Source organism: Puma concolor, chromosome D1 (assembly GCF_028749965.1).
Source record: "Puma concolor isolate L17-30 chromosome D1, mPumCon1.1.hap2, whole genome shotgun sequence".
In the NCBI taxonomy this organism is placed as follows: Eukaryota; Metazoa; Chordata; class Mammalia; order Carnivora; family Felidae; genus Puma; species Puma concolor.
This window is the reverse complement of record NC_141676.1, coordinates 6,331,699-6,350,127: the sequence shown is the minus strand read 5'-3', so window position 1 is coordinate 6,350,127 and position 18,429 is coordinate 6,331,699. Positions and strand designations below refer to the sequence as shown.

The 18,429-nt window shown below is 58.3% G+C and overlaps 4 protein-coding genes across 7 annotated transcripts; 2 read left to right on the top strand and 2 right to left on the bottom strand.

Annotated features, from left to right (window-relative positions):
• Window positions 1–289: 289 nt before the first annotated feature.
• CTSW (cathepsin W) lies at window positions 290–3,716 on the top strand. Of its 3 annotated transcripts, XM_025915608.2 has the most exons (10): window positions 290–446; window positions 714–798; window positions 1,609–1,722; window positions 2,098–2,252; window positions 2,345–2,441; window positions 2,533–2,613; window positions 2,720–2,845; window positions 3,044–3,108; window positions 3,194–3,397; window positions 3,480–3,716. In XM_025915608.2, the coding sequence occupies exons 1-10, from the start codon at window positions 360–362 to the stop codon at window positions 3,588–3,590; spliced, it is 1,125 nt and encodes a 374-aa protein (XP_025771393.1). In that variant the 5' UTR covers window positions 290–359; the 3' UTR covers window positions 3,591–3,716. The 3 variants fall into 3 exon arrangements, with proteins under 3 accessions (XP_025771393.1, XP_086532994.1, XP_086532993.1); XM_086676868.1 differs by lacking the exon at window positions 2,533–2,613; XM_086676867.1 differs by lacking the exon at window positions 290–446 and having other exon boundaries at window positions 727–798; window positions 1,381–1,722.
• A 171-nt stretch (window positions 3,717–3,887) lies between these two features.
• Window positions 3,888–7,955, bottom strand: FIBP (FGF1 intracellular binding protein). The gene is made up of 10 exons (XM_086676869.1): window positions 7,761–7,955; window positions 7,366–7,564; window positions 7,084–7,210; window positions 6,109–6,209; window positions 5,487–5,620; window positions 5,044–5,152; window positions 4,904–4,967; window positions 4,540–4,626; window positions 4,354–4,451; window positions 3,888–4,012 (listed from the first exon to the last, which is right to left on the bottom strand). Exons 1-10 carry the CDS (start codon window positions 7,843–7,845, stop codon window positions 3,943–3,945), a joined length of 1,074 nt encoding a protein of 357 aa, XP_086532995.1. The 5' UTR covers window positions 7,846–7,955; the 3' UTR covers window positions 3,888–3,942.
• A 2,053-nt stretch (window positions 7,956–10,008) lies between these two features.
• CCDC85B (coiled-coil domain containing 85B) lies at window positions 10,009–11,032 on the top strand. The gene has a single exon (XM_025915596.2). It carries the CDS (start codon window positions 10,181–10,183, stop codon window positions 10,787–10,789), a length of 609 nt encoding a protein of 202 aa, XP_025771381.1. The 5' UTR covers window positions 10,009–10,180; the 3' UTR covers window positions 10,790–11,032.
• Window positions 11,033–11,640: 608 nt separating this feature from the next.
• Window positions 11,641–17,898, bottom strand: FOSL1 (FOS like 1, AP-1 transcription factor subunit). Of its 2 annotated transcripts, XM_025915624.2 has the most exons (4): window positions 17,705–17,898; window positions 15,223–15,423; window positions 13,154–13,261; window positions 11,641–12,713 (listed from the first exon to the last, which is right to left on the bottom strand). In XM_025915624.2, exons 1-4 carry the CDS (start codon window positions 17,792–17,794, stop codon window positions 12,291–12,293), a joined length of 822 nt encoding a protein of 273 aa, XP_025771409.1. In that variant the 5' UTR covers window positions 17,795–17,898; the 3' UTR covers window positions 11,641–12,290. The 2 variants fall into 2 exon arrangements, with proteins under 2 accessions (XP_025771409.1, XP_086532990.1); XM_086676864.1 differs by lacking the exon at window positions 17,705–17,898 and having other exon boundaries at window positions 15,223–16,101.
• Between the last annotated feature and the right edge of the window lie 531 nt (window positions 17,899–18,429).

Below are 18,429 nucleotides of genomic sequence, written 5' to 3'. Positions count from 1 at the left end.
GCACCCATAGCCCCCTGGAGTTTCGCGTCATGACACTGATGGCCGTACACGGTCACTCCTCACTTAGGATCTGTCTATTCCTGTTTCCTTAAGGACAGATCCACCTCTGTATCCCTAGAATTGCCCAGAACAGGGTGGACAGAGGGCCTCTGCTGAATAAAGAAGGAGGGTGGAGTGGGCAACAGGCAGGCAGAGGGCTGTATAGGACAAAAGCCTGAAGGTCTGAGGTAGCTCCTGTGTGGAGGGGTCCACCCCTCCCAACCTGGTTTCCCCTTCGTGGTTTCTCCAGCTCCGCCCCCTCGGCCCCTCCAGCCTGGTTTGCACAGCTTCCTGCTCCCAGTACTCTTGTCTGCAGCATCATGGCAATTACTGTCTACCTTTCCTGCCTCCTGGTCCTGTCTATGGCCGGCCTGGCTCAAGGCATCAAGAGCTCCCTTAGGAGCCAGGTAAGTGCCTCCCACCTGCTTCCCATACCCTTCCTCCCGCAAATCCCATGCCTGGGTCTCACCCTTTCAGAAACAACAGCCTTATTCCCATTTCTCAGGGGGGAGCAACTAAGGCTGGAAAAGTGATTGACATGCTCGGGGAGACAGAGCAGGCTAAGCTGCTGATCCCCAGCCCAATCCCTGCAAGGCTGGGGTGAGGTGGGGTCCCAGCAATGACTCCTCACCCGCTCTCCCCTCCCACTCCCCACCCCCTTGGTTCCCTGCTAGGACCCAGGACCCCAGCCGCTGGAGCTGAAACAGGCCTTCACATTGTTCCGGATCCAGTACAACCGGAGTTACTCAAACCCAGAAGGTATCACGGGGCATGTACATTTCCGGCCCAACCCCCTTCTCCCATTTAATAGATGAGGAAATCAAGATTCAGGGTGGGGAATCGGCTTGGCCAAAGGCACTCAGCAGGACAGTGGCATGGCTGGGGGTGCACTCCCTGGTTTCCTAAACGTACAATCGTTCCTAATCATTCTTTGCTATGAACTTGGAGGGCAGGCAGCAGCTGTCGGGGGTCTGCCCTGGGCGGAGAGGATCCCTCGCCTCCACAGCCACTTTTCCTCTGCCTCCAGGCAGCGGGCTGACTGCTGCCATGAGCTCACTCAGAAACACCAAGCTGGGAACTCACTCTCCCTGCACATGAGGTCGCAGCCCTGCCCCTGCCCTCTCTGGGTCTCATCTTCCACAGGGGAGTGGTGTGTGGACACCTCTCGGGCCAAGCTGCCCATGCCATGGGCCTGAACCCCCACTCCTTCCCCACCTTCATCATATTTCAGCTCCGAACCTGCAATCAGAGGTGTGAATTGGAGGTGGAGAATGTAACCTGGCAGGAAGCCAGTCTCTGATCACCCACCTTTCCTTTCTGAGTCACTCTGCCTTCCTTCAGACCCTTCACTTATCTTCTCCGTGGGTGGGCAGAGATGTCCCCCTGGCTGCCTCTGGGGAAAACCCAACCCTAGACAGGCTGGGGAGCCACTTCCTTGGCCTGCAGCGGCCACAAGAGAAGAGTGAATGCTCACCTGGGTGAGTGTGGGTGGTAGGATGCCCGGCCAGCGGCCACTTCCTGCCCACGGGGGCTTAGGAGGCAGCTTAAGACAACTCTCTTTTGGTCCAGAGTATGCTCGTCGCCTGGACATCTTTGCACACAACCTGGCCCAGGCTCAGCAGCTGGAGGAGGAAGACTTAGGCACAGCCGAGTTTGGGGTGACTCCATTCAGTGACCTCACAGGTAATGGACACTTCCTGGACCCTAGGTGGTAGGTGGGGAAGCAGTGACTTCTCTAGGGATCCTGGCAGATGGACGGGGCAGACGTCCAGCTTTCATTTCCCAGAGAGGGACCCTGAGGGCCAGAGGCCTGGTTGCTTGCCCGTCACAGAGAGCAGGGTCAGGTCTGGGCCCCAGCCCAGTTCAGGGGCAAGGCAGCAAGTGCACGGGGATGCATCCTAGGAAGAAATCTGGCTGCTCTCCGGGCCCCGACATCCACGCCGGTCTCCCAGGGTATTATGGGGACTCAAATAACCGAGGAGGTTGGAGTATGCGAGGCAGGATGTGGGGGAGAAGGGGTCTAAGTTGTGACCCTGGTGGTCCTGTCTATACCCCCAGAGGAGGAGTTTGGTCGGCTCTACGGGCATCGGAGGATGGATGGAGAGGCTCCCAAAGTGGGCAGAGAGGTAGGGTCTGAAGAGTGGGGGGAGTCAGTGCCCTCAACCTGTGACTGGCGGAAGTTGGATGGAGTCATCTCATCCGTCAAGAAGCAGGTACCTGCCCCAGTCCGGCCTAGTTCAGCCCTGGGGTGGAGGGACGGCGGGGGCAAGGCCCAGAAATCTCTTCTGCTGCCCCCCTCGTGCAGGAAAGCTGCAGCTGTTGCTGGGCCATGGCAGCCGCAGGCAACATCGAGGCCCTGTGGGGCATCAAATACCGCCAGTCCGTAGAACTCTCCGTGCAGGGTATGGCTGACAGAGTGGGGCAAGTGACGGGGGAGAGGGAGGTGCGGGGGGCCAGGGCATAGTCAACCCCCATTGTCCCTTCTTGCACCAGAGCTGCTCGACTGTGGCCGCTGTGGGGATGGCTGCAGGGGTGGCTTCGTCTGGGATGCGTTCATAACCGTCCTCAACAACAGTGAGTGCCCTGCCTCTCCGGGCAGCTGTGGTGGAGGTGGGGGTAGGGGGGAGGTGGGAGCAACATTCAGGAGCTGAGCCTCCTCCCTGGCCTTGCTTATCTCCAGGTGGGCTGGCCAGCGAAAAGGACTACCCATTCCAAGGGCAGGTCAAACCCCACCGGTGCCTGGCCAAGAAGCGTAAGAAGGTGGCCTGGATCCAGGATTTCATCATGCTGCCGGACAACGAGCAGAGTGCGGGCAGAGGGGAGACAAGGGCAGGCATGGGGGGAGAATAACAGGGACAGACATACCAGGATAGAGACAAACAGACTGGGCTACAGACAGAGATGGAGGGACAGAGAGGTGGAGGGTGGGGACGGGAGGTAGAACCACGAGCCAAGAACAAAGGGCACAGAGCAAGCAAGGCCTAATGGCACCTTCCACCCCCAGAAATCGCCTGGTACCTGGCCACCCAAGGCCCCATCACCGTGACCATCAATATGAAGCTCCTGAAGGTGGGACAGGACCTGGAATGGGGGTGGGGGTGGGGAGAGGCATCTAGGGGAGGTGGCCTCAGACTCAGCCCCTCTGTCGCTGCAGCTATACAAGAAGGGTGTGATCGAGGCCACGCCCACCTCCTGTGACCCTTTCCTCGTGGACCACTCTGTCCTGCTTGTGGGCTTTGGGAAGAGCGAGTCAGTGGCGGACAGGCGGGCAGGGGCAGCCGGAGCCCAGCCTCAATCTCGCCGCTCAATCCCGTTCTGGATCCTGAAGAACTCCTGGGGCACCAAATGGGGTGAGAAGGTGAGAAGGAGACCAATTCGGGGGACGAGGCAGGGTAGGCCTCCCCCTACCTTCTGGCCCTGAGGTCCCCTTAACTTCCTAGGGGTATTTCCGGCTGTACCGAGGGAATAACACCTGTGGCATCACCAAGTACCCGCTCACTGCCCGTGTGGACCAACCAGCGAAGAAGCGCCCAGTGTCCTGCCCTCCCTGAGCCTGCGCGACTGACCCTCAGCTCTGTCCTGCTATGCCAGCTGTCTCCTCGCCAGCCCTACCCAAGGCTTTTGCCCGTCCTCTTAATCTTGCTACGGCTTGAATAAACCAAGATAAGCTTCCTGGCTTCCAAGCGTACTCAGCTGGGGTGCGGAAATGGGTGGGGAGGGCACCGACACCGTGCGCTGACCCATCCTAGTCTCTGTGGGGCCCACGGACACGTACAGCCGTGTACTCGTTCACCTGACCCTTAGAGACAGATGCGTGCTCACCTACGCACACTCCCATGCACAGGCTCTTCCGAAGTCATGGCAACTTTATTGTCAGTGGGGGCAGGGTGGCGGGAGGGGACCTCAGTCATGATAGAGGCGGAGGAGGCAGCCACGGAGGGTGCCCATGTAGCGGTCCCAGAGGGCCTGGTGCCTGTAATGATAAAAGTAACAGTGACGGCTGCCTTCTACTGAATCCCTACTGCTTCTGAGCACTGCTCGGAGAGCTTCCTGTGCCTAAATGCTCCTTCACGCCTCATAATATTCTTATGATCGTTATCATCACCATCTCCAGATTCTATGGGGGAAACGGAGACATGGAGAGCTTAAGGAACCTACCCAAGGTCAGGTCACAGCTTCTAAGAGGTGGAGCCCACAGAGAGACTTCCACCCCTAGGACAGAACAGAGAACCCTGACTCTGCAGGAGGGCTAGGCCCTGGCAGAAGGCTGGCTACGGCAAGGACAAGCTGGAAAGGAGGCCTGGGGTCTCTCACCGGAAACCATCCAGGGAGTGGACGGATGCCGAATACTGATTCAGGAAGAGCCGCACATCATTCAGTGGCCAGTGGTCAGAACGGCAGGGTTCCACGAACTGTGGGCCCAAGGAAACATCTAGGATTGGTACAGCCCAGGGACAGGCCAGGTTGGGGAATCAGAGGACGGCAAGCAGGACAGCTCACCTTCTCCACGAGGTCCACAAACAGGTCTCTGACATCCTTATTGTGGGTCAGCTTGGCGGCCACGTTCACCAGCCCCCGGGACAGGTTCTGTGGGGCAAGGAGCCTGGGAGTTCTGCCCTCTGTCCCAGAGCCTGGAGGCTGAGCCCAGAGGCTGGAGGAGGGTTAGGGCCCTTCCCAAATCTATCCACCTCCCTCAATCAAATAACTCCCCACTGTCTAGGAGCTGACTTTCCCCTCCCAGGTGGGTGGAAGGGGCGGCCGACTACCTGCCGGTCAATGTCCGGCATGAGCAGAGTTGCCCAATGGGGACAGTGCACTGAGGCCGACGATGCCCAAAGGACAGAGGCTGGATTGGGCCACAGACCTTGAAGTTGGCTTCCATCTCAGAGAAGACACCAAGCTTTCCCCGGAGGGCAGTGCACACCAGGCTGTAGGGAGATAGGGTAAGCCCAGAGCCGCCTGGGCCCCCACTCAGGCCCCACCCTGTGGACTCCCCGGGGTCACCTCTTATGCAGGTCCAGGAGGTCTTTGTCAGCCACAAGCATCTTGAGCTCCTTCAAGTCTTGGAGAAACTCCTTGTCTAAATCCACATCCATGTCAGCCACCTGGGAGTCTGGAGGAGGCCCAGCAAGGGAGTTGGGGCAGGGGGTAAAAACCCCTCCAGGGATCTCCTGAGCCTTCCACACCCACCACCTCAGTGAACCCCACGAAGAGGAAGTGTCAGAAAGGCGGAGTGATTTGTCCCAGGCCGCAGAGAAGTAGCAGGCCCTTTGTCTGCAGACAAGGTGTGCATGGGGACACTGGACTGTGTCCAGAGGTGGCTGCGGTGGGGGCACTGAAGAGAAAGGATGCTGGAGACTGGGGCCTGCAGGAGAAACTGCTGATGGAGAGCCAGGCCCTGAGAAGGTGGGGAGGTATCTGGGCACCAAGGTCAGTGGGGGCCTCACCAACGGCTCCGAGGGTCCAGTTCTGGATCATGAGCTCAGCACAGAAGGCAAAGTCACCAAAGCTCAGATACTGCAGTTTTTTCTTCCCCGTCTCAAAGCGGTTGTTGGCAAAGAAGACAATGGCCGCATAGTCCCTGCAGGGAGGGGAGAGGGGGCCTGTCAGGGTTTGAGATTCCTTTTTAGCAAGCAGCTCCCACCTGCAGCACTGGCTGGGCATTGGAGTTCTGGCCTATCTCTGCCCCAACTCACTATGTGACAAGTTTCAAGTCCCTTCTCCCTGGGCTTCCTCACCTGCCTAAAGAGAAAGTTTCAGCCCAGGTCTGCTAAGGGATACAGAGGGAGACCACGAGGGTGAATTGCGATTTACTGGGTACTCCCTAAGCCCCAGGGGTGGCACCATGGACTTCGTATGTAGCATCTCACAACAACCCCACTGGTAAGTGGCCAGGCTGGGATTTGAAACCAGGCCAATCTGATCCAAAGCACAGACTAAAAGTAGGATAATCATCCCCAGTACAGCCAGAAGATCAAGTGGGTTGGGGTGGGGAAGGTAGAGCCGCCTCATGGCCCAAGGAGAGTGTGCAGGAAGGGGAGACGGCTGGCTCCTTGCCCAGCCCCTCACCTGGCCAACCGGTCAGAAAGGAGAAAGTGTTGCTGAATGTTGTCCACCAGGGAGCCCCGCATTTCCTCCACCACCTTGAAGACTCGCTTAAAGTTGTCAAACTGTAGGGCAGTTAGGGGAGGAGGGAGGACTGGTCAGAGGCTGGTCACCCAATAAACTGATTGAACATCCCTCCCTCATCTGTCCATCTATCCAGTCAGCGGAGGCTGACACAGCCTGTGCTATTCTTCAGTAAACTATTAATTGTTAATACCTGTTGTCCATTCAACCAGGATGTTGGATAAATGTTTCCTCACTCCTACCTCTGAATTCCCCCTATTTTAGCATCATGCTCTCCAGTTCTCCAGGAGTTGTGCTGGAACTGACCCTCTTGGCTAAGGTCCAAGAAGTAAAAAAAAAAATGAACAAATGCTAAGCTGCACAGAGGGAGTGAACAAGAGACACAGAGAAGATACTAAAGGCCAGAAGAAGGGTTACTTCTCCCTGTACCGCCAGAAAGGCTTGGGGAGAAGGTGGCATCTAATCCCCCTGCTTTGTACTTCAAGGGGGAGACAAGGCCAAGAATAGTACCCTGGAAGTAGGAGGAACATGAGCAAGAAAGCCACCGGCTGGAAAAATGTAAGCCAAGAAGGGTTGGCAGGGACCAGATCACACGAGAGTAAGAAGGTCAAGGCCGAAGAGTATGGCCACTATCCAGGATGGAGTGGGAACCAATTAAAGTTTATGAGGAGGGGAAAGCTACGCTCAGATCTGAGCTTCTGAAAGAATAGCTCCCGCGGAGCGTAGGAGATGGTTTGGAAGTTGCAAAAAGATGCGAGAGGAGACTGGGTAGGAAGCCCTTGCCAGAACCAGAGGTGGGGAAGGAGAAAGGCGCTGGGGCGGTGACCACACGGACGGAGTGAAGGGGCAGACCCGACATGGGATGTTGTGTTAGGGAGCGGGGGTGGGGGGTGGGGGGTGGGGAGCAGTGCCCACTTGTCTCCGGCAGCTCTTGAGGGTGATGCCTGTTTTGGTGCTGATGTCATCCAGGTCTTTCTTGGTGCCCTTGGACAGCTTCTTGCCCAGGACCTCCCGCACAAAGGCCTCGTCAAAGGCATAGTACCTGGTGGGGGCAGAGGACACCACTGACTTTCCATATAGGAAGGGAAAGGGGGTCTGGCAGGGCCTAGGTTTGGCCCCTCCTGCTCTCAACTTTCCATCCCGGCCCGGGCCTCAGTTTTGGCCTGCAAAATGGGTCAGACTGGTGGGCGTCCCCACCTCTCGATGAGCAACGCCTGTCGGGACGGCGGGATCTGGAAGATGAGCTGGTGCAACAGCTTGGGCGGCGCGTGCAGCAGGCGCTCGAGCATGTGGAAAGTACGGTAGTGGTCCATGGTGTCACTCTGAAGCACCGCTGCCGTCGCGCCCGTCTGCTCCAAGATTCCCGAGCGCACCCTCAGGGACACCGCGTCGCTCACTAGGGAGTTGGAGCTAGCATTAGGACCGGCTCGGCCGAACCCGTAGACCCTCCGGGGATCCCAGCTCCAACTCCGACACATCCCTTACTCTCTCCGCCCACCTCCGCATAGGACGCCCGAGTCCTGGCTCCGCCCCCTCTCCCAGCCCAAACAACCGCCCCTTCTGGGCCGCTCCGCAGACGGCCCCCCACACACCCGAGTAACCGTCCAGCCAGAGGCGATACACGTCCTCGTCGATGAGCGTCGTGTTCCCCACGAAGATATCCAGTTCGCTGGTCATGGCGACGCCCGGACCCGGGCGCGGCTGCAGCGCCCCGGCTGGAGCGAGCACTGCCCCGGGCCGGGCACGCCGCCGGCGGGTTACTTCCGGGAACGCGGGGATTCGTCTCCCGGCACCCGGAGCCAGAGAAGGACCACTTCCGGGACAGAGAGGGTGGGGGCAGAAGCGGCGAAGGAAGAGGAATGGCTCCTCCCCCCGGCGGGAGGGGCAATCTCAGGTCCCTTGTCCCCGCCCCCTGTCCCAACCCCCCCATCCTATCCTGGCCCAGTTTGCAGGAAGACGTTGGGAGTCGAGGCCAGCGGCCAGTCTCCCTTGCCCCTGTAACCTTCCCTCTCACTTCCTCCAGGCTTTTCTCCCACTTTCTCTGCCCTTTTCCGGGCCTCCCTATTTTGACCCGTATCCTAAATGTGGTGGTTTCACAGGTCTCTCTCCTAAATCTTTTCTGTGCAAAAAATAGGTCTGACCTGACTTCCAAGGGCCCTTACTGGGAGTCCCTCAGGCCAACCTGCCGATGAGCACCTCTTCCGGGCATGGGCCATTTCTTCCTATGGCTTTAACCCCGCCCCCCGCCTCCCCCACCACTGATGACCTCTCTTACTCTGCAGCTCAGAGCTCTGCCTGGAAGTCCACATCAGGAGGGCCGTCTATCCGCAGGTCTTTTCAGGCTGTCTCCCCCCTACAGGCCCCTCAAAAGCCAGACCGACCTTTTTCCAATCTGTTTCTCTGCTGCGTTCCTATCACAGTGAAGTCCCAACATTCACCCAGTTCTCATGCCACAAAACCTGAGCTTTCTCCCAGACTCATCTCTCCTCACATTTAGTTCTGCTGATTTGCCTCCTGAATATTTCTGGGATGTTTTGTCCTCTCCATCCCCACTGGCACTGTCCCAGTCCAGTCCTTCGTAGCTCTGTCTCTCCCATTGATACAGTGTTCTTACTAATCTCCCTGCCTGCATCCTTTCCCCAGGGTCCATCCCACGCAGAGCAGCCTGAATAATTTTTTTAGTACGTATTATAGTTTAATTACTTTTTTTGAGAAGGAGGGAGTGCACGCGTGTGCAGGGGAGGGGCAGAGAGAGAGAGAGAGAGAGAGAGAGAGAATCGGAAGCAGGCTTCATGCTCAGCTTGTAGCCTGAGGCAAGGGTCAGTCTCATGACCCCCAGATCGTGACCTGAGCCGAAATCAAGAGTTAGATGCTTAACAGACTGAGCCACCCAGGTACCCCCAATGCATACGTATTTAAAATGTTAATCCCCCGCCTAAAATCTTTACTGGCCCGTGGAAACACTCCGGTCGACTACCTTTGTTGCTTCTCTCCCTCACTTTATCACTTTCTCCACACACGTACCTTTCGAAAACATCGAGCTACTGTCACTGTTCCTGAAGCAGCTGGCCCCCAATGTCTTTCACCATGGTCTTCCCACCCCCTGAAATAGCTCTATTTGGCAAAGGCCTATACATCTTTCAAGGCCCCACAGATTATCACCTCTTCGAGAAAACCTTTTTTTGGGGGGTGGAGGTCCCTCAGACCATGCTCCTCCCCCGTTTGCTTCTTGTTTAACACAGCCTGTCCCCCCTGCTAGATTACAACCTGTTTGAGGACAGGATCAGACTCTTAGTCAAGTTTATTTCTGCACAGTTTTTGCACACAATAAAAGTTTATTGAACAAATGAATCCTTGTATGTGCCTTCCCCCGGGGGGAAGGAAACCGGTCCATGAGAGGGTAGGCTGATCGGTGAGGCAGGCACATTTGGACTCAGGGTTCCCAAGAGCTGGGAGCGATGTTCAGTGAGCCAAGACTCTCGCGTATGAACTAAGCCAGGAAAGATGGAAACGAGATCCTTCTGGGTTCCGTCGGGAGGTGGACACGAGAGTCGACGGCCCATGCCGGAGTCTTGGTTCCTGGGAAGGAGCAGAGAGGCCTAGGCTAGGGCTTGAGGAGGTTTGGAAGTGGGAGGTACAAAGCGCCTAGTTTGGGGGTGACTGTCGGGGAAGGTGGTGGCGCTGGGACCCAGTGTCCACGAGGGTCAGCCGTTCCGCGGTCCGGAAGGGGCAGAGAAGGGTCTCCTTCTCTCTTTCTGTCTATTCTGCGGTCAAGTCCCGCCCCTTTCCGGGGAGGCTTCCTGGATTGGCTGTCCTTCCTTAACGTCACACGGCCCCGCCCCGGCGCGCGCCCCGCCGCGTGCCCACCCCTGGGCGGCTGGTGCAGCCTACGCTTGCCCGACCACAGCCTGCCGCCCGCGGAGCCGGAGCCCAAGCCCCAGCGCGCCGGGCTGGACGTGGGGCTCCTGGGCCGCGGCGGCGGGCAGGCGATGCTCCAGAGGCCTGAGCAGCCATGGAGGCCGAGGCGGGCGGCCTGGAGGAGCTGACGGACGAGGAGATGGCGGCGCTGGGCAAAGAGGAGCTGGTGCGGCGCCTGCGACGGGAGGAGGCGGCGCGCCTGGCGGCTCTGGTGCAGCGCGGCCGCCTCATGCAGGAGGTGAATCGGCAGTTGCAGGGTCACCTGGGCGAGATCCGCGAGCTCAAGCAGCTTAACCGGCGCTTACAGGCCGAAAACCGCGAGCTGCGCGACCTCTGCTGCTTCCTGGACTCGGAGCGCCAGCGCGGGCGGCGTGCCGCGCGCCAGTGGCAGCTCTTCGGGACCCAAGCATCCCGAGCGGTGCGCGAGGACTTGGGCGGTTGTTGGCAGAAGCTGGCCGAGCTGGAGGGCCGCCAGGAGGAGCTGCTGCGGGAGAACCTGGCGCTTAAGGAGCTCTGCCTGGCTCTGGGCGAGGAGTGGGGCCCCCGGGGCGGCCCCGGCGGCGCGGGGGGCTCAAGCGCCGGGCCGACACCCGAGCTCGCTTTGCCCCCCTGCGGGCCCCGCGACCTGGGCGATGGAAGCTCCAGCACGGGCAGCGTGGGTAGTCCCGACCAATTGCCCCTGGCCTGCTCCCCAGATGACTGAGGGCTCAGCTTCCTTCTTGTCGACGCCCGACCGGATTGCTTCCCAAAGCGCAGGGACTGCGGTGGACCTCGGGACCTAGACGCCGTCCGCCGTCGCACGACGGGCCGCTGGCATGGATTTGGAAACTCTGGCACTGAGGAGGGCCCCTTGCTCTCGCTGGTGTGGCGGCAGGGGAACTGGATGCTGGAGAGAAGGGACTTGCCGGGGACGGGGTGGGGGCTAATAAACCGGAACGGAAGCAGAGCCCTTGGCCTGGGCAGCGTCTCTTTGGGACTCGCCGTGGTGGGGACGAGGGCGGGGACGTTGAGACGGGGTACCATTCCCATCCGGAGGGGCTGCAGAACTAACGTGGCCGACCCTCGCTACCTCAAGCCTGGGACGGGATGTGGGACCGTGGTAAACCACTGGCTCCCCCCATCAGGCCTCGGAACAGGCCGTATTCTGGCCCCTGAAGTGGCTCCAGCTCCCTTCCCGGCTCCTTCCTGTCCAAGACAATGGGGCAGGAAGCAGGTGTTGGGGGCCTAGAACCCACTCAGCGACCTCCCCTGAGGCTGGAAGGGGCATAAGAGCGCCCTCCAGTGGCACACGCAGGAGCGCTGTGGGCCCGCATCCGGAAGAAAATGATAATCCTTTGGCTTGCACCCAACGGCAGCACTCTGTTCCTCCTCTCAATGCTGGAGATGAGGCAGAGCAGATGTAACCTCTTTTGTCAGGTAAGACAATTGAGGTCTAGAAATATCAAATAGTTTGTCCAAAGTCATGCAGTAAGTCCGTGGAGCTGAGACTGGAGCCTAGGGCTTCTGATTTCAAATAGTCTCCCTTTAGCCTCTGGGTTCAATGAGACCAGGCCAGAGCTTCAAGCCTTTTATTCCATTTTGGCAGGTTTGTATAAAAATACTCTCTGTAGGAAAATAAATAGCAGCTGCCTTCGTTGTGGAGGCTTGGATTCCCTGGAGCTAAAGTCTTCTCAGAGCTGGGGGCTGCAGGTCAGCTCATCACAGAAGCCTCTGACACCCTCCTGCCATTCAGGAGGGGCCAGTAGAATGCCCTGGTTCAATCACTTGGTGCTGCTGGCAGTGTGGGGCTAGGTGAGTTAGTGTTCTAGGCTGGTAGAGTATCACCCGTCAGAGTAGGATTGGGTGGATCACAGGAAGAGGGTGATGAAGACTGTAGGTGTGGTCTGGAGGGAGTTAGGGCTCTAGAGGACCTCTAGGGAGTCACAAAGTCCTTTTGGGCTGCCAGGAGTTCTCGCGAACAAATAGGAAACCTTTTGTCTCTGATTTAGTGCAAATTGCTAGAGAAGCCAGCTCTAGAAAAACCGTGGGCAGCGTTGGTGGCCCCAAGCTGGCTCCACTAGGAAGCAAAATATGCTCAGTCTCATCTGGAGGCATGGAGAAGAACCTGCTGGGCTTGGGCATGGGATATGGTCCAGACCAGCTGGACCAGTGGGTGGGAAGGCATTGGCTAGGGTGGCACCCGTGGGTAGGGATGCTAGTTTGCCTCATAAGGCAAGGAGGGTGGGAGAGCCCAGAGGGTCGGAGGATGGGTCCCCGCTGCTGCTGCTACTCCTGCGATGGGCTGAGGCACAGGGCTCAGGGGTGCTGGGGTAGGTGAAGACAGGGCTAGGGGTGAAAGGAGTCAGGGAGGGTGTGGTCATGAGCGTGGGGGTGTGCAATGCTTCAGGTTCAAGCACAGGCCCCGAGGAAAGAGAGATACATGGTACAGGGCGGGAGGGGGCTGGTGGTGGGCTGCTGGTGCCGCTGGTACCGCCTGTGTCGCCAGTGTCCCTCTCCGTGGCCCCCTCCGGGATTTTGCAGATGGGACGGTGGGCTTCGAGCACCAGCTCCAGACGCTCCTTCTGCTTCTGCAGCTCTTCAATCTCTCGCTGCAGACCAGATTTCTCGTCTTCCAGTTTGTCAGTCTCCTGTAGAAGGTTGGAAGAGGAGTTAGAAGAGGAGGGCGGAATACCGCGTAGCCTCGGGGAGGTGGTGGTAACGGGGGGGGGGGGGGGGGGGGCGGTTACGGGGCTGGGTCTCCAGCGAGTCTGGACTACAACTCCCATGAGGCCTTGGGAGAAATCCGGCACGACTCCCATCAGGCCCGGGAGCATTTTAGGAGATCGTTGGCCGAAGCTTTAACTCTTCTGCTCTGCTGGAGTGAGACGCGCTGTAACTAATATTTAATCGCTTTTTCGTCATTGTTGTGTCCGAAGGGCTGCACCTCCGACGGGGTGCTGGGGGCGGGGGGGGGGAGGACACTTCATACACCGGCGCCCCCTGGGGCCGGGCAGGCTCGGGGGAGCCGCGCCCCTCTGAGGTTCGGTGGGCCCGGGCCTCGACACCCTCCGCACCAGCCAGTGCTCACCGCCTGCAGGAAGTCGGTCAGTTCCTTCCTCCGGTTCCTGCACTTGGCCGCGGCCAGCTTATTCCTCTCGCGCCTCACTCGACGGCGCTCCTCCTCCTCCGGGCTGATCTGGGGTGGGGGTGGGGTCGGGGATGGGGTAAAAGGATCGGTGAGGTAGACCCTGGGCCACTGGTTTGCCCGGCACTCGCCTCTTGAGGCGGCCCAGTGCTGGGACCCTAGCGGAGGACATAGCAGCGTGGGGCGCCCCCAGGCTGCGCTTCAGGGACCACTGCAGGGCGACCCGTTCCCCGCATTCACGCTTTAGTAAATTTGAATTAATCACACTTCCTCCTCGCACCCAGCTTTTGCCTCCTCTGATTACCCTCTCAGAATGCTCCCCCCACACACGCACACACGCCACAAACCTTCAACCTCCTCCCCCATCTCTCAGGACTCCACTGAGATACCCCCGCCTCCAGGAAGCCTTCTCTCATTCCCTGGCCAGAAGTGGCCTTTCTTCCTCTGAGCCCCTGGGAGCCAGCCTCTCTTTTTCGAAAGACCCTCATCCTTTTCAGTCTCTTGATAACCAAGCGTGCTCTTCCCCAGGGGCTGTAAGCACTAGGGGGGGTTAATGAGTGTTGCCGCTGAGTAAATTATTTATTGGGAGCCTATTACATACAAGCTAAGAGCTCCACACAGATTCTGAACCCAACTTTCCATGTAAGGAACTAAAGCCCGGAGATGATGAATAACTCGTTTATGGTCCCAGAGCTGAAATGAAAATCCACTCACTTTATTCAACATAAAGTTGAGAGGCCCACAGATGAAGACCACCTCCCCCAAAAGGGGAGCTTACAGCCCCAGTCTAGGAGGACTCAGGAACAAGGAGCCACCCTCAGGACGGGACTGAAGGAGGGAAGTCCAGCAGCCTGCCTCTGGGGCCCAGCACGGTCTTCTTCTCCAGTTGGTCACAAAGGGCAACCATGCTGTTTCTGGGAAAACCACCCCTGTCTAATTGCACATCTTTCCCAAGATCCTGATCTCTCTCCTCATTTCTACCCTGCTGTCAGGGCAAGCTCTTTAATGGGCCACTCCCTTCAAAGACCCTCTGTCTCTGGGGCGCCTGGGTGACTCATTCGGTTAAGGCGTCCAGCTTTGGCCCAGGTCAGGATCTCACAGTTCATGAGTTCGAGCCCTCCATCCGGATCTCTGCTGTCAGCACAGAGCCTGCTTGGGATCCTCTCTTTCCCCACCCTTCTCTCTGCTCCTTACCCACTCATTCTCTCACAAATAATAAACAAACAAACAAACAAATAAATAACCCTCTCTTATTTATTTTGGTAAAGACTTTCTTAGCAGTGTAAAGGCAGGAACCCTGGTTGGGGAGCCGAGAGTTCCCAGCTCACTCTGCTTCGAGCCTCTGTTCGCTCTGGATGAGATAGTGTGGCTTGATGGTTAGGATCTGACTTTAGAATTGAAAAGACCTGTCTCATTACTCACTACTTGTGGGATTTGGAGCAAGTGACTACCTCTGTTGTGCCTTCATTTCCCTAGTGATAAATTGGAGAAAACCAGAGTGCATTCCCCAGAGGCTTTTTGTAAGGATTAAATAGGATGGGGAACCTGAAACCCAGAGAGTAGCTGCAGAGAACCCTCTCTTTCCATTCTCTCCCCAGCTACACTGACTCATTAGCTCAGCCTCTCCGTATACGTCAGCAGGTGGAGCCCCTCTACTGTCCACACACCTTTCCACACGTACCCCTTACACATTCTCACCTCTACCGCCATTCTTGTTCCTCCGTTCCTCTCTCCCGGGAATGTCTTTTTCTTCATCTCGATCCATGCAAATTCTGCCCATCCTTCTACACTACTGTACCTCCAGTTCCAGAAAGCTTTCCCTGATCTAGGGGTGACCTCTGCCCTCTGCTGGATCACCCCAGGGCCTCCTATCACTTTCTGCCTTGGCCGATAGTCACCAGCGGCCCTACCCACCTGCCTAAGCCTGTGTTCTTTTAAGGAAGAACTTGTCCTCTGCACCTCAGCACCCCGGTAGGCATCAGAACCAGCACCACAATGCCTCTGCTACTTACCTGTTCACAGGGCCTGCGACGGACCCCTGGAGGTGGCCCTAGGGCCCTGATGACTCCTGGCCGGGGCTGGGGGGGGCTGTACTGGGGGTAGGCCAGGGGCCTGGGATAGCTGCTGCTGGGTCCCAGGAAGTGAGGCTGTACTATCCACTGCAGTTCCTGGCTGCCACTCACAGCATTGACGCTTGGCACGAGGTGGAACTTCTGAGGGGTGAGAAACGGAGGGGCCAAGGATGAGGTCTCTGTGGATTGAGGGGCTTCCGCTGGACAGAAACCACACCGCCATCTACGCTCGATGCAGCTGCCGGTTCTGAGAGCCCAGAAAGAGCACAACTGGGCAGTCAGAGAGACTAACTTGGCGATAAATCCCTGCTCATGAGCTGTGTGACTTGGGGCAGGTCTCATAACCTTGCTGTGCCTTCATTTCCCCATCAGAACTAATACTTACAATAAAGTATGAATTCTAGGCACAGTCCCAACCACTTTACAAATACTGAGTCATAATTTGCACAACAGCGTCTTCATTTTCAGACAGGAAAACAGTTGTCCACAGACACACAGCAGGCAAGTGGGAAGTGGAGTTTGGACCCAGGCAGTCAGGCTCTTAACTACTCCTGTACTCTGCCTGAGTCTCATCTGCACAAAGGGGATAATTCCAGTTCCTATCTCCAAGGGTGGCTGTGAGAGTCAGATGAAAGAATGTGTGTGACAGAGCCTGGTAAGTGGCAGGTAGGTGCCCAATGAACAGGGGCTGTGGTGGGCAAGAACCACTACCCTGGGTTTAGGCTGACCCAGCTAGCTCCTTTGCTCAGCCACTTACTGGCCAAGACTCTGGGCAAGTCATTGAACTTCAATGTACATTAGTTTCCTTGTTTTTTTTTTTTTTTTAATTTAAAAAAAAAATTCATTTTTTTAAGAGTGAGAGAGACAGAGTGTGAGTGGGGGAGGGGCAGAGAAAGAGGGAGACACAGAATGCAAAGCAGGTTCCAGGCTCTGAGCTGTCAGCACAGAGCCCGACACGGGGCTCGAACTCATGAACTGTGAGATCATGACCTGAACTGAAGTCGGCCACCTAACCGACCGAGCCACCTAGGTGCCCCTCCTTGTCTTTTAATATTGTCCTAGGTGAGGATTATGACATCTCATTGATGCTAAGAAATGCCCTTTAGTAGCTCTGAAATCACAGTTCAATGGCAACTTTAGAAAAATTTAGTGGCACAAAATGATGGGTTTTTAAACCAATGAAATCTTAGATTCTGTGAAATACGGTAAATGAGGTAGAAACCGCTGTTCTGGCTGCCCTGTTTGCTCTGCCTGTATTACCTGCCAAGATTTTCTTTCCGCCAGAAATCTGAGGAAGGGGTTGAGATGGGGGCTCTGTGGGGAGGAGAACTGGGCTCAAGCCCTGGGGCTGGGCTCTGGGTGTGGGTGCCCGGTCCTCCGGGAAGCGCGCCACAAGCCCAGGCAAGTCCAGACAGCGATGTCCCCGGCCCAGCTCTGCGGGCCCAGTGGCCCAGGGACCCCAGTTCCGGGACCGAGGTACCGCCGGCGGCATCTCTCTCTCCCGAGGTTGTCCGGGCCGGGGCCGCTCCGGGCCAGGAAGGGAGGGGCGCCCCGGGTGAGTCAGCCACCGTGACTCGGCCGCTGTGACTCGGCGGAACGGACGCCGAGCGACACGTGCGCGCTGCCCGCCGACAGGAAATGGGCACCTGCGGCCACCCATGTCCCCCCAGCCTGCAGCGGGCGCCGTTTGGTGCCGGGAGTCGAGGGGCGCGGGAGTTGTCCGCTGCATGACCCCGCGCACGTCCCGGCATCCCGCAGTCTCCATCGGGCCCCAGCTTGTAAAGGGGTCAAAAACCAGTCTCCCGGAGCCCGACGGATTCCACGGAGTCAAGAAGGGGATAGGGACTTGGCGACGGGGGGAGAGAGGGACAGACAAACGGACAGACACACAGACGGTCACGGACAGTGCTGAGGATTCCCAGTCTGTCGGAGTTAGCCTGCCGGTGGATCCCGCCTCCCTCCTGTGTGGGAACATCTCGGCCTCCCAGGAATTTAGTCCGAGATGGATCAGACCCTCTGACCCAGTCCGAGGTGGGACTAATCCCGGACTAAGGGGCGCCCTTCTGGCGCAGACAGGACAAAATTAAGCGTGGACGGGAGAAAAGTTGGAAGGTAACAGAGACGGAGGGACAGATGGCAGACAGCGGAGGAAAAGGGGTGAGCGACAGAGGGGACGCTCGTAGATCTTTGTTGCGCCCACCGCGCGCGTTCCCCTGGGCTTGCGGGGGGGAAATGTGCCTCTAGACCGCGGAGAACGGGCAGCATCCGCGGCCACGGCCACGGCCACGGCCACGGCCACAGCCACGGCCCCAGATCCAGTCCCTACTCCCGTTCCCGGTCCCAATCCCAGAGTGTGCAGGAGCCGACCGCAGCGTCCCAGGCGCTGTCCACCCGGGATCCTCAAGCGTCGGGTCCCTCTCACCTGCTGGCCTGAAGTGGGGGGCTGCGCCGGGCCGCCGTACGCACCGCCGGCCCCGGAGCTCGGTCCGGGTTCCCCGAAGTCTCGGAACATGCCCTGGCTGGCTGCTCTGTGGGGTCCGCGTCGGCGGCTTCGGTTCTGACTCACTTGCTCCTCGCGGAGTCTTTTCTTTTATGAATGAAAAGGGCTCGGGCTGAACCACTTCAATTGGGAGGGGGGGGGGGGCGGGCGTTTCTCCGGCGCTGGACACCTCGGGGCTCCACCTCTCCAGACGCCCCGCCTTTTGCCAGCCCGCCCCGAACTTTTCGACGCCTCCTACCGTCCGGTGGCCGCCTTTTCGTGCGGGGAAAGGGACGGACCTGGCGTCCCCCGCGGCAGCGGCGGGCCCGCCCTCTCTGACGTAGCTGCCCATACATGGTGCGGTTTCCTCGCCGCGCCCAGGTGGAGCCGAGGATTCCCCCGCGGACTGACGCACCTGCGAGCAGCTGGGCGCCCCCGGGGCCGCCGACTCGGGCCCGCCGTCGCCCTCCCCGCCGCCCGCGCCGCGAAGCCCGGGCTGGCCTCAGTTTTTGCCTCCGTCAGATGGGGCGAAACCATCACCTAGCTGCCTTGCGGCGCGTGGGAGGTCGGGGGTGAAGAATGAGAAAGGGGCCCGGAGACAGTAAAGGGGGTTATTCCTGTGATTGTTGCTACGGGTTTACTTACCGGGCGCTTATTTCATGCGAGGG

What these genes read in the sequence shown, in the direction of transcription:
- CCDC85B (XM_025915596.2), top strand. Translation starts at nt 10,181, where the DNA reads ATGGAGGCCGAGGCGGGCGGCCTGGAGGAGCTGACGGACGAGGAGATG.
- FIBP (XM_086676869.1), bottom strand. Translation starts at nt 7,845, where the DNA reads ATGACCAGCGAACTGGATATCTTCGTGGGGAACACGACGCTCATCGAC. An exon ending in CTGGCTGGACGGTTACTCGG is followed by an intron (nt 7,565 to 7,760) that starts GTGTGTGGGGGG and finishes CCAACTCCCTAG; the next exon opens with TGAGCGACGCGGTGTCCCTG. An exon ending in CACTCCCTGGATGGTTTCCG is followed by an intron (nt 4,013 to 4,353) that starts GTGAGAGACCCC and finishes TTATCATTACAG; the next exon opens with GCACCAGGCCCTCTGGGACC.
- CTSW (XM_025915608.2), top strand. Translation starts at nt 360, where the DNA reads ATGGCAATTACTGTCTACCTTTCCTGCCTCCTGGTCCTGTCTATGGCC. An exon ending in TCTCATCCGTCAAGAAGCAG is followed by an intron (nt 2,253 to 2,344) that starts GTACCTGCCCCA and finishes CCCCTCGTGCAG; the next exon opens with GAAAGCTGCAGCTGTTGCTG. An exon ending in CATAACCGTCCTCAACAACA is followed by an intron (nt 2,614 to 2,719) that starts GTGAGTGCCCTG and finishes GCTTATCTCCAG; the next exon opens with GTGGGCTGGCCAGCGAAAAG.
- FOSL1 (XM_086676864.1), bottom strand. Translation starts at nt 15,624, where the DNA reads ATGAGACCTGCCCCAAGTCACACAGCTCATGAGCAGGGATTTATCGCC. An exon ending in GTCGCAGGCCCTGTGAACAG is followed by an intron (nt 13,262 to 15,222) that starts GTAAGTAGCAGA and finishes CCCCCACCCCAG; the next exon opens with ATCAGCCCGGAGGAGGAGGA. An exon ending in TGACCGACTTCCTGCAGGCG is followed by an intron (nt 12,714 to 13,153) that starts GTGAGCACTGGC and finishes AACCTTCTACAG; the next exon opens with GAGACTGACAAACTGGAAGA.